The sequence below is a fragment of the Rhipicephalus sanguineus genome, chromosome 11 (genome assembly GCF_013339695.2).
Source record: "Rhipicephalus sanguineus isolate Rsan-2018 chromosome 11, BIME_Rsan_1.4, whole genome shotgun sequence".
NCBI classification, from domain to species: Eukaryota; Metazoa; Arthropoda; class Arachnida; order Ixodida; family Ixodidae; genus Rhipicephalus; species Rhipicephalus sanguineus.
The window spans coordinates 23,591,740-23,611,055 of record NC_051186.1 but is presented as its reverse complement, the minus strand read 5'-3'; the positions used below and the strand labels follow the sequence as shown (position 1 = coordinate 23,611,055).

The following is a 19,316-nucleotide window of genomic DNA, read 5'->3' as shown; positions in this document are numbered from 1 at the left end:
TTCCAGTGTTGGCTCCGCTTTTATAGCAGTCTAATAAACATTACACTTATATTCGTATGATTCAGCAAGCTATATTGAAGCGTTGCTCGACCCCGGAGGAATACATTGACGAAAGTTACGTAGGATATTCACATCATTGCACCGTAAAATGCACTTCGTGTCGATAATACTGGGATATGTGCTCTAACGTGAGTGCTGACGTTGCGTCCCACCATGAATTACCCTTTAAGCCAGCGTTGTCTACGTTCCTGGTAAGCCCACGATGTGCACACAACTACCACGCTTACACAGACATGTCGATCCACCTCGTAACGCTTGCCTCAAAGCCATAAAATACAGCATAAAAGTACTTGCTGACTGCTTCGCTTGAAACAGATTCCCACAAGGCGTGGGATCTCTCGAATTTTTTTTTATCTGTAAAAACTCATAAACTTGCCTTTCGGCTCAGTTGTTTCCGAAAAAGGCACACGTGCTGTGGCAGGGTTCCTACAAGACTACCTCGCTAAAGTGGAGCTAAAAAATCCGTTTATATTGCCTAATTCGGCGGCTTTGGTACGGTACTTAAAGGATAATAACCCACGAGGGTGCCAAGCATGCAGCTTAGGTGTGGAAGCTGTGTTTTATGCAATCCTGCAAACATAACTTTTGGTGGCCGTAAAGGAGTGCATGGCGGATAATAATGACGAGCGCATTTTCTCGAGGCTTTTTTGGGTCTATTAGGCATGTATCTCTCGTCCACGTACATTCCCTGGCGATGTCTGTAGCGGCCGTGGTAATACATTCAGAATTCAGGAGTGTGTCCGTCGCGACATCTTTTTATCTAAAGTGAATAGAACTAGTAATAAAAGAATAGGTGGCGTAGCTTCCCGTGTGTTCCGTTATATGGACGATTACTTCATCTTTGTAGGTGAAGGTATATATAGGCTGGAAGAACAGGCTCTTCAAGCGAAACAAGTCTTTAGTGAATCGGGGCCTTACCTTTACGGCTGAACTTCCTCGTGATAATTAGTTGCAATGTCTTGACATCCACCTGCGTTTTGAATTGTCTCGTACCTGTTGGCTCTAAGGTCTCAAAAGACACCCCTGTTCACCAAGATATTCAAAAGTAAGGAAGATTGTTTTGTCCTGCATAGATGCTGCACCACGCAAGTCATGCGCACATCTTGAAATCCTTTCCCTCAGTCATGTGTTGTGCACATCCGCATACCACGGCCCGTGTGATGCTGGCACGCACCACAGGTGATTCAGTCTATATATCAAACCAAGAACCGCGAGAATAGACCTTGGAAATACGAACGTGAGCGCGTTAAGGAGCCCGTGTCGCAGAAAATCCGGCGTCGGCGGCGTTGTCAGTGAGCGAAAAATCCGAATGGACGCAAAGAATAAAAGTCACGGTTGGAGCCGGAATCGAACCCTGGCGCTCGGCATCGCAGGCAAGTACGCTACCACAGAGCTATGCCAGTGCTTGAAACTGCGTCGTAAAGAGACCTATATATGCAGGGGTAATGTCGGGGCAACGTCAATTGTGGTTGGATATCCGCGTTTGTAACAATGTAATAAACAACAGTACATATGCACAATGCTCGGCGATTGAAACGTGATACTCAGAAAGCGTCCGGTAGAATACCGTTCGGTCTGTGTTTCTTGGTGGTACGGAACTGCACGGCGGCAGAAACAGTGTCCATATAACTGCCATCGTAATGAAAAAAAAAAACAAACAAACTCGGGAGCCCTGTGGGGAAAATGACGTAGCGCTTCTCTTTCTTTCTGTCGCATTGCGCGATGCTCCCTCCCGACTGTTTCCTTCCTGTCTGAAAATAAAAACACGACATACTTGACCTTAACAGTCATTCATGCGATGTTCGCGTTTTTCAGAGCTTTGGCTTCTTTTCATTAATCACAGCTAGGTCCGATCCATCGGGCACTAATACGTATATTAACTGCCCACATTTTGTCCAGTTTGACGACGAGCTCCTCTGCGGCTGTAATAGACGATCAGTTTAGTGACCATTGTCCTGTTTTTCTCAGAATAGGATCTGCTCCTTTGTCCCGTCCCACAAACCATAAACAACTCACGACATCGGTGTTTAACGCATAAACATTTGTTTCCTTAGTCAACCAATTAGATGTCACACAAAATGAATCTCTTGAGCAAGCCTGCGACTTATTTTCTACTCTAATAACAAGCTGCATAACACATCGTATGCCCCAAATTCTCGGTGGTTTAAAGAGCGAAGAAACCCACTAACGGATTATTGCGCTCCATTTCCAAAGAAGATAGAATGCACAAGAAGCTAATATCTCAACTAGAGGTGTGCACGGGCTCCGGGTAGCCCGAAAGCCCGAGCCCGAACCGGCCCGCGGGCCGGGCTCGGGCGGGCCGACGTATTTTCACCTCGGGCCCGGGCCGGGCTCGGGCCTCTTGGAGTTTCATCGGGCCGGGCTCGGGCCCTGCACAAAGCCCGACTCAAGCCCGAAATATAGAGAATGAGCGGGAATCGCTTTCCAGCACGCATACAGCGCCTTTTCCGCGACCGCCCTTTACCGCTTTTCCTTTCCATTCGCTACTTTACACAAAAGGGGAGCAGGTAAAGCACTGCCTCTATTGCACTCCGACAAGCAGTGAAGTAACACCACCTGAGCTAGTGACGGCGCCACGCGACTGTTCGCGTTAGATTTAAGGCTAAATCCCATATGAGTGAAAATGCACGCGACAGCGACGAGCGACCCGACGTAGATCGCCTTCGTGCAAGCTGACGCTTGCATGGGCATACCCCATACACGTGACGGCTTTGGCGAGCGAACTCCATTGTTGCTGGCATGAGGCCGTCTACTTGTAATTTGTAATCTGTGTTATAGAGACTGTTCATCGTGTGTCGTTTGATCATATTTGATATGCTCAATAAAATGCCCAATTACCGGAAAACGATGTTTTGTTTTCGCAGCGAACCTTCAAAAAGCCGGGCCGGGCCCGGGATTGTGTTTTTGTACGTCGGGCCGGGCCGGGCGGGCTCGCAGCCCTTTGCCGTCGGGCTCGGGTGGGCCTTCGACAAAGTCAGCGGGCCCGGGCCGGGCTCGGGCTCGGGCTCGGAAATACGGCCCGTGCACAGCTCTAATCTCAACCATTTAACACAACGCTACAAATTCACTATAAGAAACATTCGAATACATTTGGTGCAGCTTTGAAACGTGCAAAACGTGAATATTTTGAAAAGCTCACATTGATTAACGGAACTGATACTAAACGAAACTAGCAGCTAATTAAAGAGTTCCTGAACAAACGCGATTCCCATGCGCGATTAACTAAAATAAATACTGCATCCAGCACATGTACTGAGCCAATTGATATTGCTAACGCTTTTAACAACCATTTCGCCAACACCGAAAATAATCAACACACACCATCACTTCCCCCGCGCTGTCCGCATTATTTTTACTTATATGCTACTTCTAGCGCTGAAGTTTGCTCTGTCGTATCATCATTTAAAACAACCGGGGCTGGTTTAGATTTCATTCTCCCTTCAAGAGTTAAGCTAGTAAACGATAAAATCGCATCTGTTCTTTCTAACATCAACAAAATGTTTAAAAACGGCACATTTCCAACTTCACTAAAATACGCTAACTCCCATTTTCAAGAAAGGTAATCGTGAATGTATTCACAATTACCGTCCGATATGCATTCTTCCAGTTTTTAGTAAAGTATTGGAAAAGATTTCATAAAAACGCCTAACGTCATACTTAAAAAAAGTTCGACTTACTCTCTGCTCATCAATTTGGCTTCCGTCCAGGCTTCTCAAGTGAACTGGCTCTCATTAGTTTCACGGACAAAATCAAGCTAGCTATTGATGACGGTTCACTACTTGGTGCAGTCTTCGTTGATCTTACTAAACACACTATTAATCACGCCGTTCTATTTCATAAACTCACATCTTACGGCATTACAGGTCCAGCCTTGAGCCTTATTACTTAATAAACAGATCGCAAGTTGTTCAAGTCGACGGTAGCATTTCGAGTCCCAAAATTACTAACCAAGGAAAGCCTCAAGGGTCTATTTTGGGCCCTCCACTATTTTTTATCGATTTGCCCCTAACATTTGGCCATCTTGTTATATGCGGACGATACAACCCTATATTCATCTCATAAAAGCATCCCCGTACTTCTAGAAAAGCTAAACGTCGACTTAAGAAATGTCAGTGACTGGTGCAGTAGTAATTGCCTGCGCATTAACCCAACTAAAACTTCATTCGTAATATTTCATTCTCCATTATTAAAAGTGGCACCCGCGGTGCTCACGATAGGGGACAATGAAATACCGGTTACGAACAGCGCCAGGTTTCTAGGCGTTACATTAGATAAGCAGCTACATTATAATCTTTACGTTCATTCACTAAGGCAGAAAGTTTCTTTTGGCATACATGTAATCATTAAATCACGTAGTTATTTCCAGAGCTGTACCCCTCCAACATTCATATTCATCTGCGTATCGTCTTGGGCTTATCACTGTCACCTGGACTGTCTTCACAACCAAGCTGTACGACTAATGACCTTGAATAATGTTTCTACACCCTCTAAACCGCTATACCAAAACCTAAATATTCTGCCACTAACAGAACTACTTAAACAAAAGCTATTTCAATTTATTTTTAAGCTTAAGCAATGCGGCACGTACCTCCATCCCGGCTAACTCAAATGAACTGCTTATAAATACATTGCCAGGTTCTCTTCAAACGGCAATCTACTTCTTCCCCACGTTCGGACAAATTACGGAAAACTAACTGCCCTCTTTTCAGGCATATCATTTTGACATTTAATACCATACGAAATTAAACCATGGCCATCAATACATATATTTCAAAACCTAGCTTCACAGCAAATGACCTTATGTGAGGAATCACACTAACTCACTAATCTGGCATTCTTTTTTTTATTTTAATATGATTTGCTCATTCCTTTTTTATTATTGTGCATGCTTGATTGGCTATCATTACCTCTGAATATGTGTTATTGTTTCTAGATGAGTTCACCTTGCATTTGTTTCGTAGCGGCAATTTGTATATTGTTTTGTATTGATTGTTTTGTATATTACTTTTGTATTTGATTTTATTGTATTCACTCTGTTTCGATGATTTATTGATGCCTGCATCATAAAGATTTTCACTGGCATTTTTTTCTTCAGCTTATACTATTACATAATCATAGATTTATATACCATGCCAGTTTTTTAATTATTTTTTTTCCTTTCATTTGTAAATCTTGCGTTCTCCTTAGCTATTCAGTAAAATTTTTATCAGTGCATTCTTTTTTCTATGCTGCATTTGATGTACACTTAACGTGGATGTGTTTCAGTATTAGGAGGTCCCCCCGTCAGTTCTCGCAACTATGGGACCTCCGAATGTAATAGATATCACTAACGATGTCACATTGTAAAGAAAACAAAAAAAAATTCGGCAGATCCCACGTACTATGGGAGTCGATGTTAAGCGAAGCATGCGGCGGGAAGGTGACTGTGGCGTAATTTTTTTTACTGAGCGAAACGTTACAAAATGACGCTAAATATTTGTATAAATTTTATACGAACACATATAGGTTGAAGAGCCGCATATGTTATAACCAGTTCTTTAGAGTTGTGTAACGCTGCCAACGGCAACGTGGGTATTATACCAACACCAGAAGCGGTAAGCTGACATGTAGTGCTTATACTTGTCCCTTATGATGGAGAACGCACCCATGTTTCACGAACCCGTGTGCATGTGTGGAAAAAGTTTTTGACAGTTCTTGAACAAGGTCATCATCCTCGTGATCAGTGAGCACCAGGAGCTGGTCATGACTTGTTATCGGATCAGGTCGTGATCGCGGTGACGAGGGGTCCATGTGTACTGAAGTATGAGGTATAGTACAGCTGTTGGAAATCGTGGATGCTTCGGTAATTTCGTCGACAAATTGTCTGTCGCTAGAGCAGGCGACATGTCGGAATCTGAAGTCACCCTTCGCGTTGGGGAGGTATAGGCCGTCGAGGCTGGTATACGCCTGAATGCTACGTAGACCAACATCAGTGGATGGCGCTTGTCGTATTCCTAGACTACCTGGACGTATGTGGCCTACGTAGCCTAGTCTACAAAGCGGCCGTCAATCAATCTGGCTTCAACCTCAGTCAGCACGAGGCCATCGCCCACCTTCGTAAGAAATGAAGAGGACACTGCGTCGTTCTGGCGGACTAAGTGCACTTTATGGTGCGATGATGTGATGATGATGATGAAAAAACATTTATTATAAAAAGAAAAAGAAAGAGAGCTTGGGGGTCAAAGCATAACCCCGCTACATGGTCGGCGTCCCTAGTCCGCGACACCGCGTGACGAGGCCCCGTCTCGCGCCCGTCGCACCAGAGCTCGTTGCGACTAGGAGCAGTTGAGAAGGGCAGTCTCCCATGCCTCTCGTGAAGGGGTAGGGGAAGGGGGCAGGTGGGGATTTTTAGTACATGCCCACACCATGTGGAAGATATCACAGGTCAGTGTGGGCACCGCCCATCCGTGTTCGGGTCGTAGTGCTTTAATATTGCAGGACAGAGTAGAGTACCTGTCTGCAGGCGCCTTAGAGTTCGCTCATCCGCCTTACTCATGCAGGAGCCGGGAAAAGGCGGTGAGTGTCACGATAATACGCGAGAATTTCGTTGAACCGCAGCAGCGGCGTATTGGCCTCCGAGCCAGGGTGAGGAGCCCGGTGGGTAAGCGCTCAGGTGGCCGCGTCAGCGGCCTCATTACCTCGTAAGCCCTGATGGCCAGGAGCCCATATAATTCGTTTTGGGGTCGGATCAATGGCAGCCCGTTTTAGAATTTGGCCGGCTAAGGGGGATATCTCCCCTGCCAAGTAGTGATCACATGCTTTACGGGAGTCCGTGATGATGACTTTCGAATTGGGATCCGCGGCAGCAAGCGCTATCGCTACGTCCTCAACTCGCTCTGAATTTTGCGCTCGGAAGGAGAGCCCGTTGACGTGTTTTTCCTGGTGAATTACAGAGGCCGTGTAAAATCCCTAGGGCGAAGGCCCTGCTATGTCCACGTAGAATACACCAGGTCGGGAGCCGTGTTGTCTTTCAAGCGTCCGAGCCCGCGCTTGTCGTCTGCTTTCGTGCGTGTGCGTATCCATGTTACTGGGGAGCGGAGAGACCGAGAGCACATGGTGCCACAGTTCTGGAATACGCTCCGCCTCCTCTGCAGGGCAAACGTGTTGGATCTGTAATCGGCTTAGCAGGCGGCGCCCGGGGGCCGTCTGCATGAGCCGCGTATATTATTCACAAGGTGGACCTCCCGCAACTCCTGGGTTGAGCACACCTAACGCTCTGAGTTTGTTGTTGGAGGTAGCCACAGCGAGATCCAGAGCTCGCTTAGTCGCCTTGCGGATGATGGCATCTATTCTGTCGTCTTCGTGCTTGTTAGTGCGAAGGTATGGGACGGCGTAGAGTATCCGGCTAGTCACGAAGGCACGAGCGAGCCGAAGCGCGTCCCTGCCCCGAAGACCGCCCCGCTTGTTGGAAACGCGGTGGATCATGCGCCCTACCTGTTCGCCTACTCTCCGGAGTTTCGCAATAGTGGAGTCCGGCCTGAGTCTGTGGTGAATGAACAGGCCCAGAATCCGAAGCTCCTCCACCTCCCTGATGGGAACCCCAGACAGAGAGACGTGTATGGCTGATTTGTCTCTTGGCTTCGCTCTAACATGCAGAAGCTCTGATTTGGTTGGAGCACATTGGAGTCCACAATCGTTGGCATACGCCTCGACTATGGATGCGGCCCGCTGAAGGCGTTCCTGCATTTCCCCAATGCTCCCTTCGGAGGTCCAGATTGTAATGTCATCGGCATATACTGCGTGTTGAATGCCTTCTACCCGTGCCAATTCATTTGGGAGGCGCATCATAGCAATGTTGAACAGCAGCGGTGATAACACAGCTCCCTGAGGAGTACCCCGTGTTCCCATAATGTACGGGCCATATTCCCCGATCCGAAGAAGGGCCTGGCGCTTAGAGAGCAAATCTCTGATGTATGCAAAGGTTCTAGCCCTGCAATCAGTGGAAGTCAAGTTAGCCGCGATGATGTGAATATCACACGTAACATTAGTTAATGTATCCCTCCGGGGTTGAGCAATGCTTTAATATGACTAGGAATACAAATGTAATGTTTATTAGACTGCTATAAAAGCGGAGCCAACACTGCAACCACACACGTTAATCTGATATGACGCCTGTATCGTAGGAGTATACACATTGTAGGAGTATCATGTAGCGTTTATTGCTTTCTTGTAAAATTATAAATAGCAAGCACCACAATCACAACTGACGTTGCACCGACATTACGCCTGCATAGGCTGTTTTTCCAAACCAGTTTATAGACCTGGCGTGGCTCTGTGGTAGAATACCTGATTGCCATGCAGAATGATTGGGTTCGATTCCTGCTGGGATCCTAATTTTCATTCTTTCCATTCGTCGGGTCAACGCTGCCGATGTCGGTTTTTCTTAACGCTCTCGCATTTAATATCTGTTCTCGCCGTTCCTGGGTAGATATAAAGTGTCAATCACCTGTGGCGCATACCCGTGCACCGCAGCCCGTGGTAAACGGGTATGTGCCACACGTGTCTGGAAGAAAGGGTTGGACGACGTACCCGACATGCGTTTCACGTTATTCATTTCATGACCCGACAGTCATATTCGTCAAATCCCCTTACCCTCTCATGCCAGTTTTGGTCTACACCAAGTTAAGGAGGCGATCATGAGAGCCTCCAGACGTGGTGAGTGAGTGAGTGAACAACTTTATTGAACGATCCGGCAAAACAAGGAGATGTGAATGGGGTGGTGGAGACTCTTGCGTGCATGCGAGCCTCTCAGCCGCGAAGGAAGCCCCTCGCGCTGCGAGGGTGGCATGTCACGTGCTGGACCTTGTCTCTGTGGGTAGGCTTGCTCGTGTCTTTTGCTGCATGTTGGTAGCCGAGGTCCTGGATTCCCCTAGCTGACGTCCTGCGAGCGGTCCGTCGTGCCGGGTTTCTGCAGGTCCGGGAGTTCGAGGACGTGCCGAACTGTGTCCCGTTGAGTTTCGTACTCCTCGCTGGTGATCTTCTTGTCGATCTCTTCGGGTATCTGCCCGTTTTGGGTGTTGGGTGGGGGAGGCAAGCACTCCCAGAGTATGTGGTTCTGGGTGGCTCGTGCCCTCCCGCACCTTTGGCACGTATCTGTGTGGTCATGAACGAAGAAGGGCACGAGCGATTGCGCTAACGAAGAACCATCGGGACGATCTCGGGACGATCCAGACGTGGGCGGCTAGATAGGTAGATATATAGATAGATACGTAGATAGAAACGATCAAAGTGCCGAAAGTGCTGAAGGTTCGCTAGGAAATGCTTCGCATTTAAAACACGAGAAGCCACCGTCCATGCCGGGAATCCGGCCCGATTCATTTTCCTGTGCTGCCTTCTGCTGTTGTGGTAGGGTTTGGGTAGGGGACGGGACAACTGGTATCGCCAGAACGAAAGCCTCCGAGACCAAGAGGCGTTAAGCGACTCTCCCGCTGGGGGAGGGCGCATACGCCGTCAGATCGTGAAAAGGCGAAATGAGCCGTCATCCACGTGTTTAGCAGCGCATAACTGCAGTTGCTGCAGCCAGCGACGACGGTGACGCGTTCATATCCGCGTAAGAATGAAATGTGGAAACGTGAAGTGACAAGCCACCTGGATAAAAGATCAGATTTTCGTATCAGAAAGGGCTGACTGCTGACAAGCCCACGACCGAGAGATCATGAGTGATTAGAAAACAACGCATACGAACACGCATGTGGCCTGCTCAATCCCGCACACCCCCGGAAACTATGCGATGACGGCGGCATAGTGCACGAATCACGCCGCCGCCACCGGTAACTCGTAGAAGCCTTGCGTAGACTGCACAAAAGAGTAGGGGTGTGCGAATAGTAAAATTTCACCTCGAATCGAATTCGAATCGAATAAAGGCCAAAAATATCGAATATCGAGTCGAGTATCAAATTATATATTTAGACGAAATGTGTAACGCCAGATACGGCAAGACAAAGGAAAAATCAGGAACGCTACGGCGTGACAACAGTTTTATTCGAGAGTGGCTTTTGTTTCAGTTTTTATGGGCGCTCAAGCATGTTGATAGAAGAGCCGCCATTCCAGTCAGCAGCTCCACTCCAAACCTCCTAACGACTAACAGAGGGGTAACGGTAGCTAGTTTTTTCCCCATGGTCGCGCAGTACGGCTCATCTGACAACGGTAATGTTGCGCTTCATCGCCATGGGTGCTCCGGGCCCCTGTTCACAGCAGCGTTTTAACTGCGTGCTGAAACGATGGAAGTTTCTGAACGAGTGGTTCGGTGCGGCAATGGCGACTGCCCAGCGTGAACAAATTTTTACAAGCAACGCAATGACCGAGGGTTTCGCAGGCCAAAGTCAGGACGTTTTACGGCGCTTGCGGCATACGCGACCGAACTACGCAACAAGACAAGTCCGTGCCTTCGTTTCGGGAACGAAGTTGTGAAGGGTTTGACAGTTTTCTCATCTCTCTCTTTACAAGCGGAAATGACATAATCTTCTTTAAGATCAGCATGCGCTCGCTTTTGAACCAGGATGTCAGTGAAAGTTTTAACGAAAGGCCTACTGTAACGACGTTAGCGTTAGTTTTTGCCACCCCACCCTAACCAAGTTGCACCATTGGCCTTTGTCGCGTTGTAGATATTCGTCCTGTCGAATTGTTCGAAACATCGAATACTAGCTATTCGAAAGTCGAATCGAACTATTCCATTAGGTACTATTCGATTCGAATTCGAAACTCGGATATTTGCACACCCCTACAAAAGAGCGAGCATTAGGAAAGGGGGCCTCTTTCAAAGATAATGAAAGACAAAGATGTCATCCCCAAAGCCCAAAGTTTCGTGAACGCCGTAGTCTTTCCCGTGGTTATGTATGAAACCGAATCACGGGCCTTGCGGAAGTGTGAAATAAGTATACTGCGACGATGTTGAGCGTGGGCACTACCGCTGAATCAAAAAGAAGAAGGAAAAAAAAACTCACAGGGTCTTTTATGCATTCGCCTAAGACGACTCGAAGGCGAAAGCCAACTTCTTTTTGTTCTCAGGCGACGTCCTCCCACGCCCCCTTCCCAAAGCTTTCTGCACCCAACCTGGTTTTGCACTACCTCCGTGATCGGCCCACCAAGCGACAATGTCATGCGATGACTTCATTTGACGTCACGTCGGGATGTCTTCATGATGACGGCACAAATTTTGGTCATCTGTGACGTCATGAGGACGTCATATGGTGACGTCATCACGTGATGACGTTTTTTGCATCACTCGTGTTGATGCCGCCGACAGTCAATTTGCGCGTTTGATGATGAGTCTAAGGCTTTCGCCTCGAGATTCTAGGGGCCGCAAGATTCGTATGGGTACGGATTACCAGCCGGACGGTTTCTGCTGCATATACGGCTCTCGTTCCTCTGGCGTGAGACGACTGCAGAGGTCTCGGGTTCTTTGGCGCCATTCTCCGCTTTCGCTGTCTGCATTCGCGTCGTTGCTGTCGGCGCCTCTCCGCTTTGACCTTGCGCGTGAGCGGGCTGAGCCGTCCCGCTTTCTCTGGTTGCTCGCAGTGCTTTACGTCATAGACAACAGTAGCGCCACCACACAACGCCGAGGGAAGCGCGCCACCGCCACACTCTTTACAGTTTTCCGGCGTGACCGTGCCTCGCCATCTCCATTCCTGTCGTGCGCGAGCAGCTCTGAATGGGAACCCCGTGGGAACGCACGTGCTGGATGCATTCACTGGGAAGCAGGGGCGTAGCCAGGGGGGGGGGGGCTTATGGGGCTTCAGCCCCTCCCCCCGAAATTTTTTGTGCTCCAGGGGCGTCACCCGGGGAGTGAGATTTATTGGGCTTCAGCCTCCTCGCCAGCCCCCCCCCCCCCCCCTTGAAATTTTTCTTTTTTTCGTTCTATTATACAGCGCCGTCCGAAATAACCATCTTCACCGAAAACCACCCAGGATGTCGTCTAAAATGTTTTTTTGTTTTCGAGCACGACAATGCCATCGACAGTTGAAAGGTTCTGGAAGGTGGCTTTTCTGCAAGAATTTTTTCAACCATGCAGTTTGTGAAACAGGGTATCACTCTTTTTCTTTTGTGAACAATAAGAAGAAAATTGACTCTGGTCAGATTATTCCCATTTTTACCTTGCTTTCACGCAGCCGGCGTCTGCCATTGTGTTCTTCCTAACCAAGAAGGTCTACAAGGCGACGCACGTTCCAGTGCATTAAATTTTTAAGGACTAACGTCCCCGGGTCTAACAGTTACTCTCCGTGCAGTTACTCCTACAAGACAACTTTTAGTCCTCACAGATCACCTCGCCAGACGAATAGTCGGTCCGCTCACACACTCCATGCGAATGATCTTTTTATCCCCAGTTCAGATGAGCTAATAATCCCCAGAGATTATTTTTCACATTTATTTAGCGCAAGGCTGCGAATACATTTTGTCGCGTGTTGTGACGCAATATTATTTTTCACCGCCTTTTAAAGCCGTGGGGATTTTGTACCTTTTAGCAGTTAACACCGTGACCTAATATAAACATACGAATACGGGCATCTGGTGGACATTAAACAGCTTCACCTTGTTCACAGAGAGGTCGGCATACGCGGCGTTACCAAACAAATTCAGCCATTGGGAAGCCGTACTAGCGGCATTGTTTGTTACTTTCATTTGTCGTTTTTGTTCTTCATTGCTTTTTGAACTAGAAGCGACAACCCTCCTTTTATATTGAGTGCAAAATAGTCGTTCACACTTTTAAAACAGTTTTGAAATAGTTTCTTTCGTTATTTCTGCGTTCTTCCTTAATAGTTCCGTCCACGTGGTGCGTCCGAGACAGCAGCTTGGCCTAAGGACATATCAGTTTGTGATTGTGCAGCATGTTCTTTTGCCTTATTTTGGACATTATGTATAGTGATCATTGCTTAGTTCCGTATACTGACTGCATATTTAAATGTACAATTGTGATGTTTTGTGTAAGCATACTGCGCACTGTTTCCGGTTACTTATGTTTTGCCCGTATTCGAGGTGTACTTTCCCATTGTTGTTTTTCCCTGGCCGCATCATGCATTTGTGCAAAAAGATGAACATTTTGCGTAAACAATCTGCATTAAAATATTTGATCTCGTCTTGGTTATATTGTGGACTTCATTTTTTGTTATCGGGCGCTTCTTCGGTTTAAAACTGATTCAGTTCCAAAGTTTACGTGATATCTACCGTACCTCTTACACACAAAAAATAAAAAAATGAAAAGATTGAAGAGAGTTATTCCTGGAAAGATTTTGCGGGCATGCCAACATAAGATTTTTATTAAAAAAAAACACATTTCTTACTCGTTCTTGACAGTGCGCAGCATTCAAGAAGTGATTTGCAGCATCCAATACAAATTGTCACCGGTAATACATGTTATTTATATACTTGTCGTTCGCAAAATTCAATGAGGAGGTCGCGCTGCAACGTGAGCCCCGCCCCACCCCCACCCCCACCACACCCGAACAAACTTCCTGGCTACGCCACTGCTGGGAAGAGCCCCATTCTTTAGAGCTATGGTCTTGAGAATCCCGTGGACTTTATCTCGGTCATAAGAGAAATCATCTGTTATTTGGAAGCAAAGGTATAATCAAACTAAGATTTACTTATTTTGCCCATGTCACGCGAGCCACCAGTTCAGTGGAGCAAAAAACTAATGCTAGTCAAAAGTAAGCGGCAACAGTACACGAGGCTGGCCTTGCAGGCGATGGTCGGATGGTATTCTCGAGGTAACGTTGAGGAACTTGCATTAAACCGGTCTCACTCGCCTACTCGCGATGTTACCAAGAGTCGCCAGCTACTCGTTGGTACTTAACAACACTGGTATTATAATACGACAAAAAATGCATTAACGTCATACAAAACAACCTTGAAATGCAATAACACAGTTGTACACAAGAAATAAATACGTGAGCACTTGAGTGCCCTAAAACTGTCCTCCAAATACCATTCTTACGAGAGAGGTGGAACAAAAGCTGAAAAGAAAAGTTGGGGCATTTACGAAGTGCATTTTTCAAGGTGTTTGAAGCGCAGGTGCCGAAGGAAAGGCGACACAACAGAAGGCAAAGAGGGACTCAGCACATCTTCCGTTCTTCGGCATTTACAGTGTTGGTGGGAAGAAGGGTTCCATTGGTGCGCTTGACTTTACTCGTAGACTATTCAAGAGTGACGTCGTCGGCACGTACGGTTGGTTTTTTGCCGTTTCCTTCTTACATCAAAGAAATCCGGTAAGGCCATGGGAACTATGCAGATTACGGTAATCAGCAGCAGCCCTGACGACGCTCGACTTCGAACGTTGTTAGTTGACCCAATATGGGATTCCATCGAAGGAGTATTGACACTTCAGTTGTTGTTTTGCGTCAAATGAAAGGCCAATTCAGGCCTCAAGAACCTAGAAAATGTACTGGCAAGCATGAGAGCACCCTCAAAAATTAGTTACATGTCTGTAAAAGAACGTTTCTGTTCCTACTGTACCCTGACATCACGACACGGCATGAGCTTCTCGTCACGTGCTCGCACAAGATATCGTGACGTATTCACGGCTGTTCTGCTGCCTGGCTCCGTTGGTGACGCACGAGCAGCAATGTTGAATGTTTTGGTGGTGCGCAAGCGGCCATTTTTGTGTGTTTTGGTGCCTGACGTCATCACAACTCGCCATACTGGCGCGTGAAGCCACCAGAATTGACACTGTAGCCTAACGCCACGCTAGTGTCTATGTCAGTGAGGGCGCCATGCAAAAATTGACTTTAATATCAAAAATAAAATATCTTATCAGCATTTATTCAGCTTCACACTTTCTAAGAGCCGTCTCCGTATACAGGAGATTAGCTTCGAAAATTTGTCTCGGTACCCTTTTAATTATTGTTACAACGCGGTACGGTGCCAGCTGAGTGGAAGATCGCGGGTTCACATCCCAGCAACGGCTGCAGCTTTGTACGCTCGCGTGTGCATAGAGAGAGAGAATAAAAATAAAAGAAAGGCAGGACGGTTAACCAGGGCTGAGCCCGGTAGGCTACCCTGCAATGGGGAAGAAGGTTATAGAGGAGGAGGAGAGAAAAGTCACTCTTTCAAAAAAAGAAAAGTCGCCCCATGGTCCCAATATTTTCTCGACAGTGAAAGCGCTTCCGTAAAGTTGATTTAGTGCAGTGCGGAGGTGAAGCCTCTCGTTTGCGTATGTCGGGCCGTAACACAAAAGCTGCTCAATACTTTCATCATCAGCACAGTCGTTGCACTCGGCGTTGTCGGCCATCTCGATCGTAAATGAGTAGGCGTTGGTGAATGCTACACGCAGAAGCAAACGGCACAACACTGTACCTTCCTCTCGGGAAAGACCAGGTAGTAGTCGCAGTCGTAGAGATGGGTCGAGAGAATACAGTCGATGGTGTGTAAACTGTGATGTTTGCCACTTTTGCAGTGTCATGTTCTGCGCCAGCCTACTTAGGTATCCAGCCGCGTCAATCCTGGATAACGGTATAGAAACAAAGTTTGTATCTACGTGTGTTTTCTGGCAGCTTCATCGGCGAGGTCGTTGCCGGAGATACCGCAGTGACTTGGTATCCACTGAAACACAACGTCGTGTCCTTTTTCAATCGCATAGGGCAGCATTTCTCGTATCTCCCACACAAGTTGTTCGTACGATCCACGACGAAATGCCGACGAAGTACACGGTAGAGCCGCCTTTGAGTCGCAGAATATTGCCCATCGATTAGCCGGTTGTTGCTTGATGTAATCGACGGCACCTCGCAGGGCAACAAGCTCCGAACCAGTCGATGTGCTCACGTGACAAAGTTTGCAAGCGAGCCATCACCTGCCAGAACAACGACCACAGGCGTCGTTCTCCGACGTCGTCAGCTCTCACTGCGCTTCGCTGCCATCGTTCGCCATCCGCCTTCTGGTGCAACCCGAAGTGCGCCTTTCCGTCCCAGGAATCAGAAACAAGAAAGACCTTTCTACCTTGGTCTTGAATTAATCAGCTCTGGACTGTTTGCAAACTTTCTATGCTGACAGAATTCACGTATTCACGGATGGCTCTACGACCCAGGCCAGCTCCACCGACGTGTACATAAATTTGGCAGCTCACTGTGTATGTGAAAGGTTGGTGAGAGCTCCTGATTAATTGACCCCCCGGGGACAATCATTATCATCGGTCGCCAGTAATCGAACCCACGACCTCAGTAAGTGAGCCAGTATGCTTATATGGGAAGACACTTCGTCTTCGCCGAAATATATACCACCGGCCATCCTACAGTCGCACGACTGGGAAGGTCGCGTACAGACCGCTATCTACAGCACTCCCGGATACGTTCTTGAAGGTCACCTTTCGAAGGCTTCTTCTTTTTTTTTTTGTCGTTTGTTAAGGAACAAGTGCGCCGGCCATAAAATGGAGTCATTACACTGCAGTGATCGCACACTTCCAGAAGCGTTGACCGCGGCCATCATCGTGGAAGCTGACCGCGGGTGCCCTCTCCTTCCGGAACACTTCTGTGTAGATAAACCTCGTCGTTCCGCCGTCACCAGGCAGGGGCACTTGCCTCAAACAGCTGCGATGCATGCTTGTTTCTTAGTCGAGAGTTCGACGGAATACCGTGTGCTCAGGTAAAGGCATTGTTAAAAGACAGGTCACTGACCAATGTCAAAAAGAACTAAAATGACGTTTCGGGATCCGTACGAATCCCTTGTTCACAACCTTGTCCACAACTTTGTTCACAATTGTGAACAAGGGATTCGTATGGATCCCGAAACGTCATCTTATTTTGTTTTGACATTGGTCAGTGACATGTTTTTAACAACGTTTCTTTTTTCTTCTTTTGCTTAAGAGACGCTGATTCGTGGTTTCGAAACTTGCAGATTTCACAGACAACCAGGCCCGAACTTTGATAATTCTGTTTCCTCAAGCTGGTAGAATTAAGATTTATCTCTTAAATTGTGCAGATTCATTTCGAATTGGTTGAGCGGTTATCCATTTTGCACTTGGATACATATCGGTAACGCCTTCACTTGCGACGTCAGAATGTATCCGGTTTGTTGTTTTGCAAGACGTCGAGGCACGCTCACCACCTAGTCGAATAAGTGAGTGTCGTATGCGATGGAGGTACGAGATGACTAGGAACTGAGTCGATGAAACACCTTGTTACTATAAAAAGTTTTACGCGCGTTACGCACGTTATTGTAGAAAAGCTTTGCGCATGATATACTCCGATAACGGCAGTAGTTCATGGCAGAAGAATGTCTAAAGTTCGATAGAAGAGCGAGACGACTCCGGTCTCTGCCATCCTGCGATTTGGTTTCCTATGAGAAGATTATCAAGCGTTATTTTTCACTCTGCATTTCTCCAAATGAGATTCACCTCCGCGTTCAACCGGTGCTCCGCTGATTCTAACTTGTTTCACATTTCACGCGACGATAACTCGTGCTAATGCGTAACGTTACCAGCCAAAATGCATAATATTTGTATACACAGCTATGTCAAACGTTAAAGTGTGCATCCAAGTGAAATGCAACAATGACGAAAAAGAAAAAAAAAGTAAGTATGGTAAGCGAAAGCCGAGCATCACCTTCAACCAGATTCCTCTTTCGCGGAATGCAGCTGCGCAATTTTCCATTAAACGATTGTGAGCATGTGATAAGAGCACGCACTTTTCATTTTGTTCGCGTCTCTTCCTCCGAAAGTCGGTGAAAACGCTTTGATGTGACGTCGCTCTCAATATTTTTCGTAACTTGTTAAAAAAAAAGAAAAAAAAGGGAGGAACCTGACCAATCGTATAATAGCAGTGGAATTTCAACACGGGCACTAAACAAGACATCCACTAACACAACGGCGGCGCTGCTTCCTATCTGCACTATCGTTCGCAAATTGCCGCATAATAATTGTTTCTGTTTACACCTACGGTTCTTCTTGAAGACGTATACCCTGACCACACAGTAAAACCGTCCGTACGCTGCATTCTTCCACACCCGTAGTCTATTAAACACGACTTCTTGCATACTGGTTCGGCTTCGCAGAGATGCAACGCACCCAAGAACAACCCAAGAATCAAGATTGCACTTTTTCTGAAGCAGCATTCTCCCACCGAACATATGAAGATTAACAACATCCAACCGCTCGAGCACAGAAGACAGAAGCAGAGCCATGAAATTCTTAAACTATTTTACACTAGCAGATTAACGTGAAAGTTTGGGCGAGTTAATTTCAACAGCGCGGGAATAAACACGCATGCACGAAAAGAGAGCTGACACGGACAATTTTCTTCACACTAGCAGTTTATCGCAGAACCATATCCATATACCAGAAGTAAACGCCATCGCATAGACCTGAAAAATTCTTGAACACGGGGTGTCGGCGGGAGCTAACGTTTCGAGGAGCAGTACTGTCTTCTTCAAGGCTGCAACCTTGAACCTCAGTCGATGCTGCAGTCTTGTAACCTCAGTTGCAGCCTCGAAGAAGACAAGACCGCTAGTCCAAAAGTTAGCTCCGGTGACACCCCCTGTTCTTGAATTTTTCACCTCTTCCCCCGAACTTCTGCCTTCTTTGGATTACATTATAGACATATGATGCATAAACACCTTACTTTGCATGAACGAACCCATATAAGCATTATTCTTTTTTTACCTCGTGCTACAACCGAATGGAATTGTGTAATACACTCCACATACTAATCTCGTATAATACGTGTCTGTTTTCGTTCTGCCAAACACTCCCTGCCCGCATTATTCGACAAATGAATAATTGGCCTTCGCACTGCGACCTTGTTCGGCGTGCGCCGATGGCCGAGTTCCTGCGGCTGCGAATATGTGGCGCTCACCGGTTCCGCCGCCAGAACGGTCAGGAGGAGCAGCTGGAGGAGCGGGAAGAAGATGCACCGGGAGACCATGCTGGCCGAGTGTCGGCTGGCTCCTCCGAGCTGGGAGAGAGGCCTTGTGAGTGAGGAGGCAAGTTCAAGTTCCGCCTGGCGGTGACCCGGCTGGGTCACGCTTCCTGCTCGTCGCTTCGTCCGTCAACTGGCCCGCTATCCCCGGACGCGTGCTGGACGGTGAAAGCAGTGCTGCTGCGAAGACAGCGGGTCCAGAAAACGACAGTAGCTGGCTGATGTCACGTGACGGCAACGCTTCACTCCGTCGCCCCTATTAGCCATGCGCGTGTGTGCGACGCCTCACTACAGATCCCCCGCGCACATTGCGCATACCGAAAGACGGCACTGCATTATTGAACCACTGGATGGAGA

The 19,316-nt window shown here is 47.4% G+C and overlaps 1 protein-coding gene across 1 annotated transcript in view; it reads right to left on the bottom strand.

The window, feature by feature from the left end:
• The window catches only part of LOC119373634 (delta-like protein 1), a 63,003-nt gene extending 44,029 nt beyond the window's left edge, over nt 1-18,974 (bottom strand). The window contains exon 1 of the mRNA XM_037643687.2: nt 18,897-18,974. Within this exon, the coding sequence (XP_037499615.1) occupies nt 18,897-18,965 (69 nt within the window). The 5' untranslated portion in view covers nt 18,966-18,974. The remainder of the gene's footprint in view (nt 1-18,896) is intronic.
• Nucleotides 18,975-19,316: the final 342 nt, after the last annotated feature.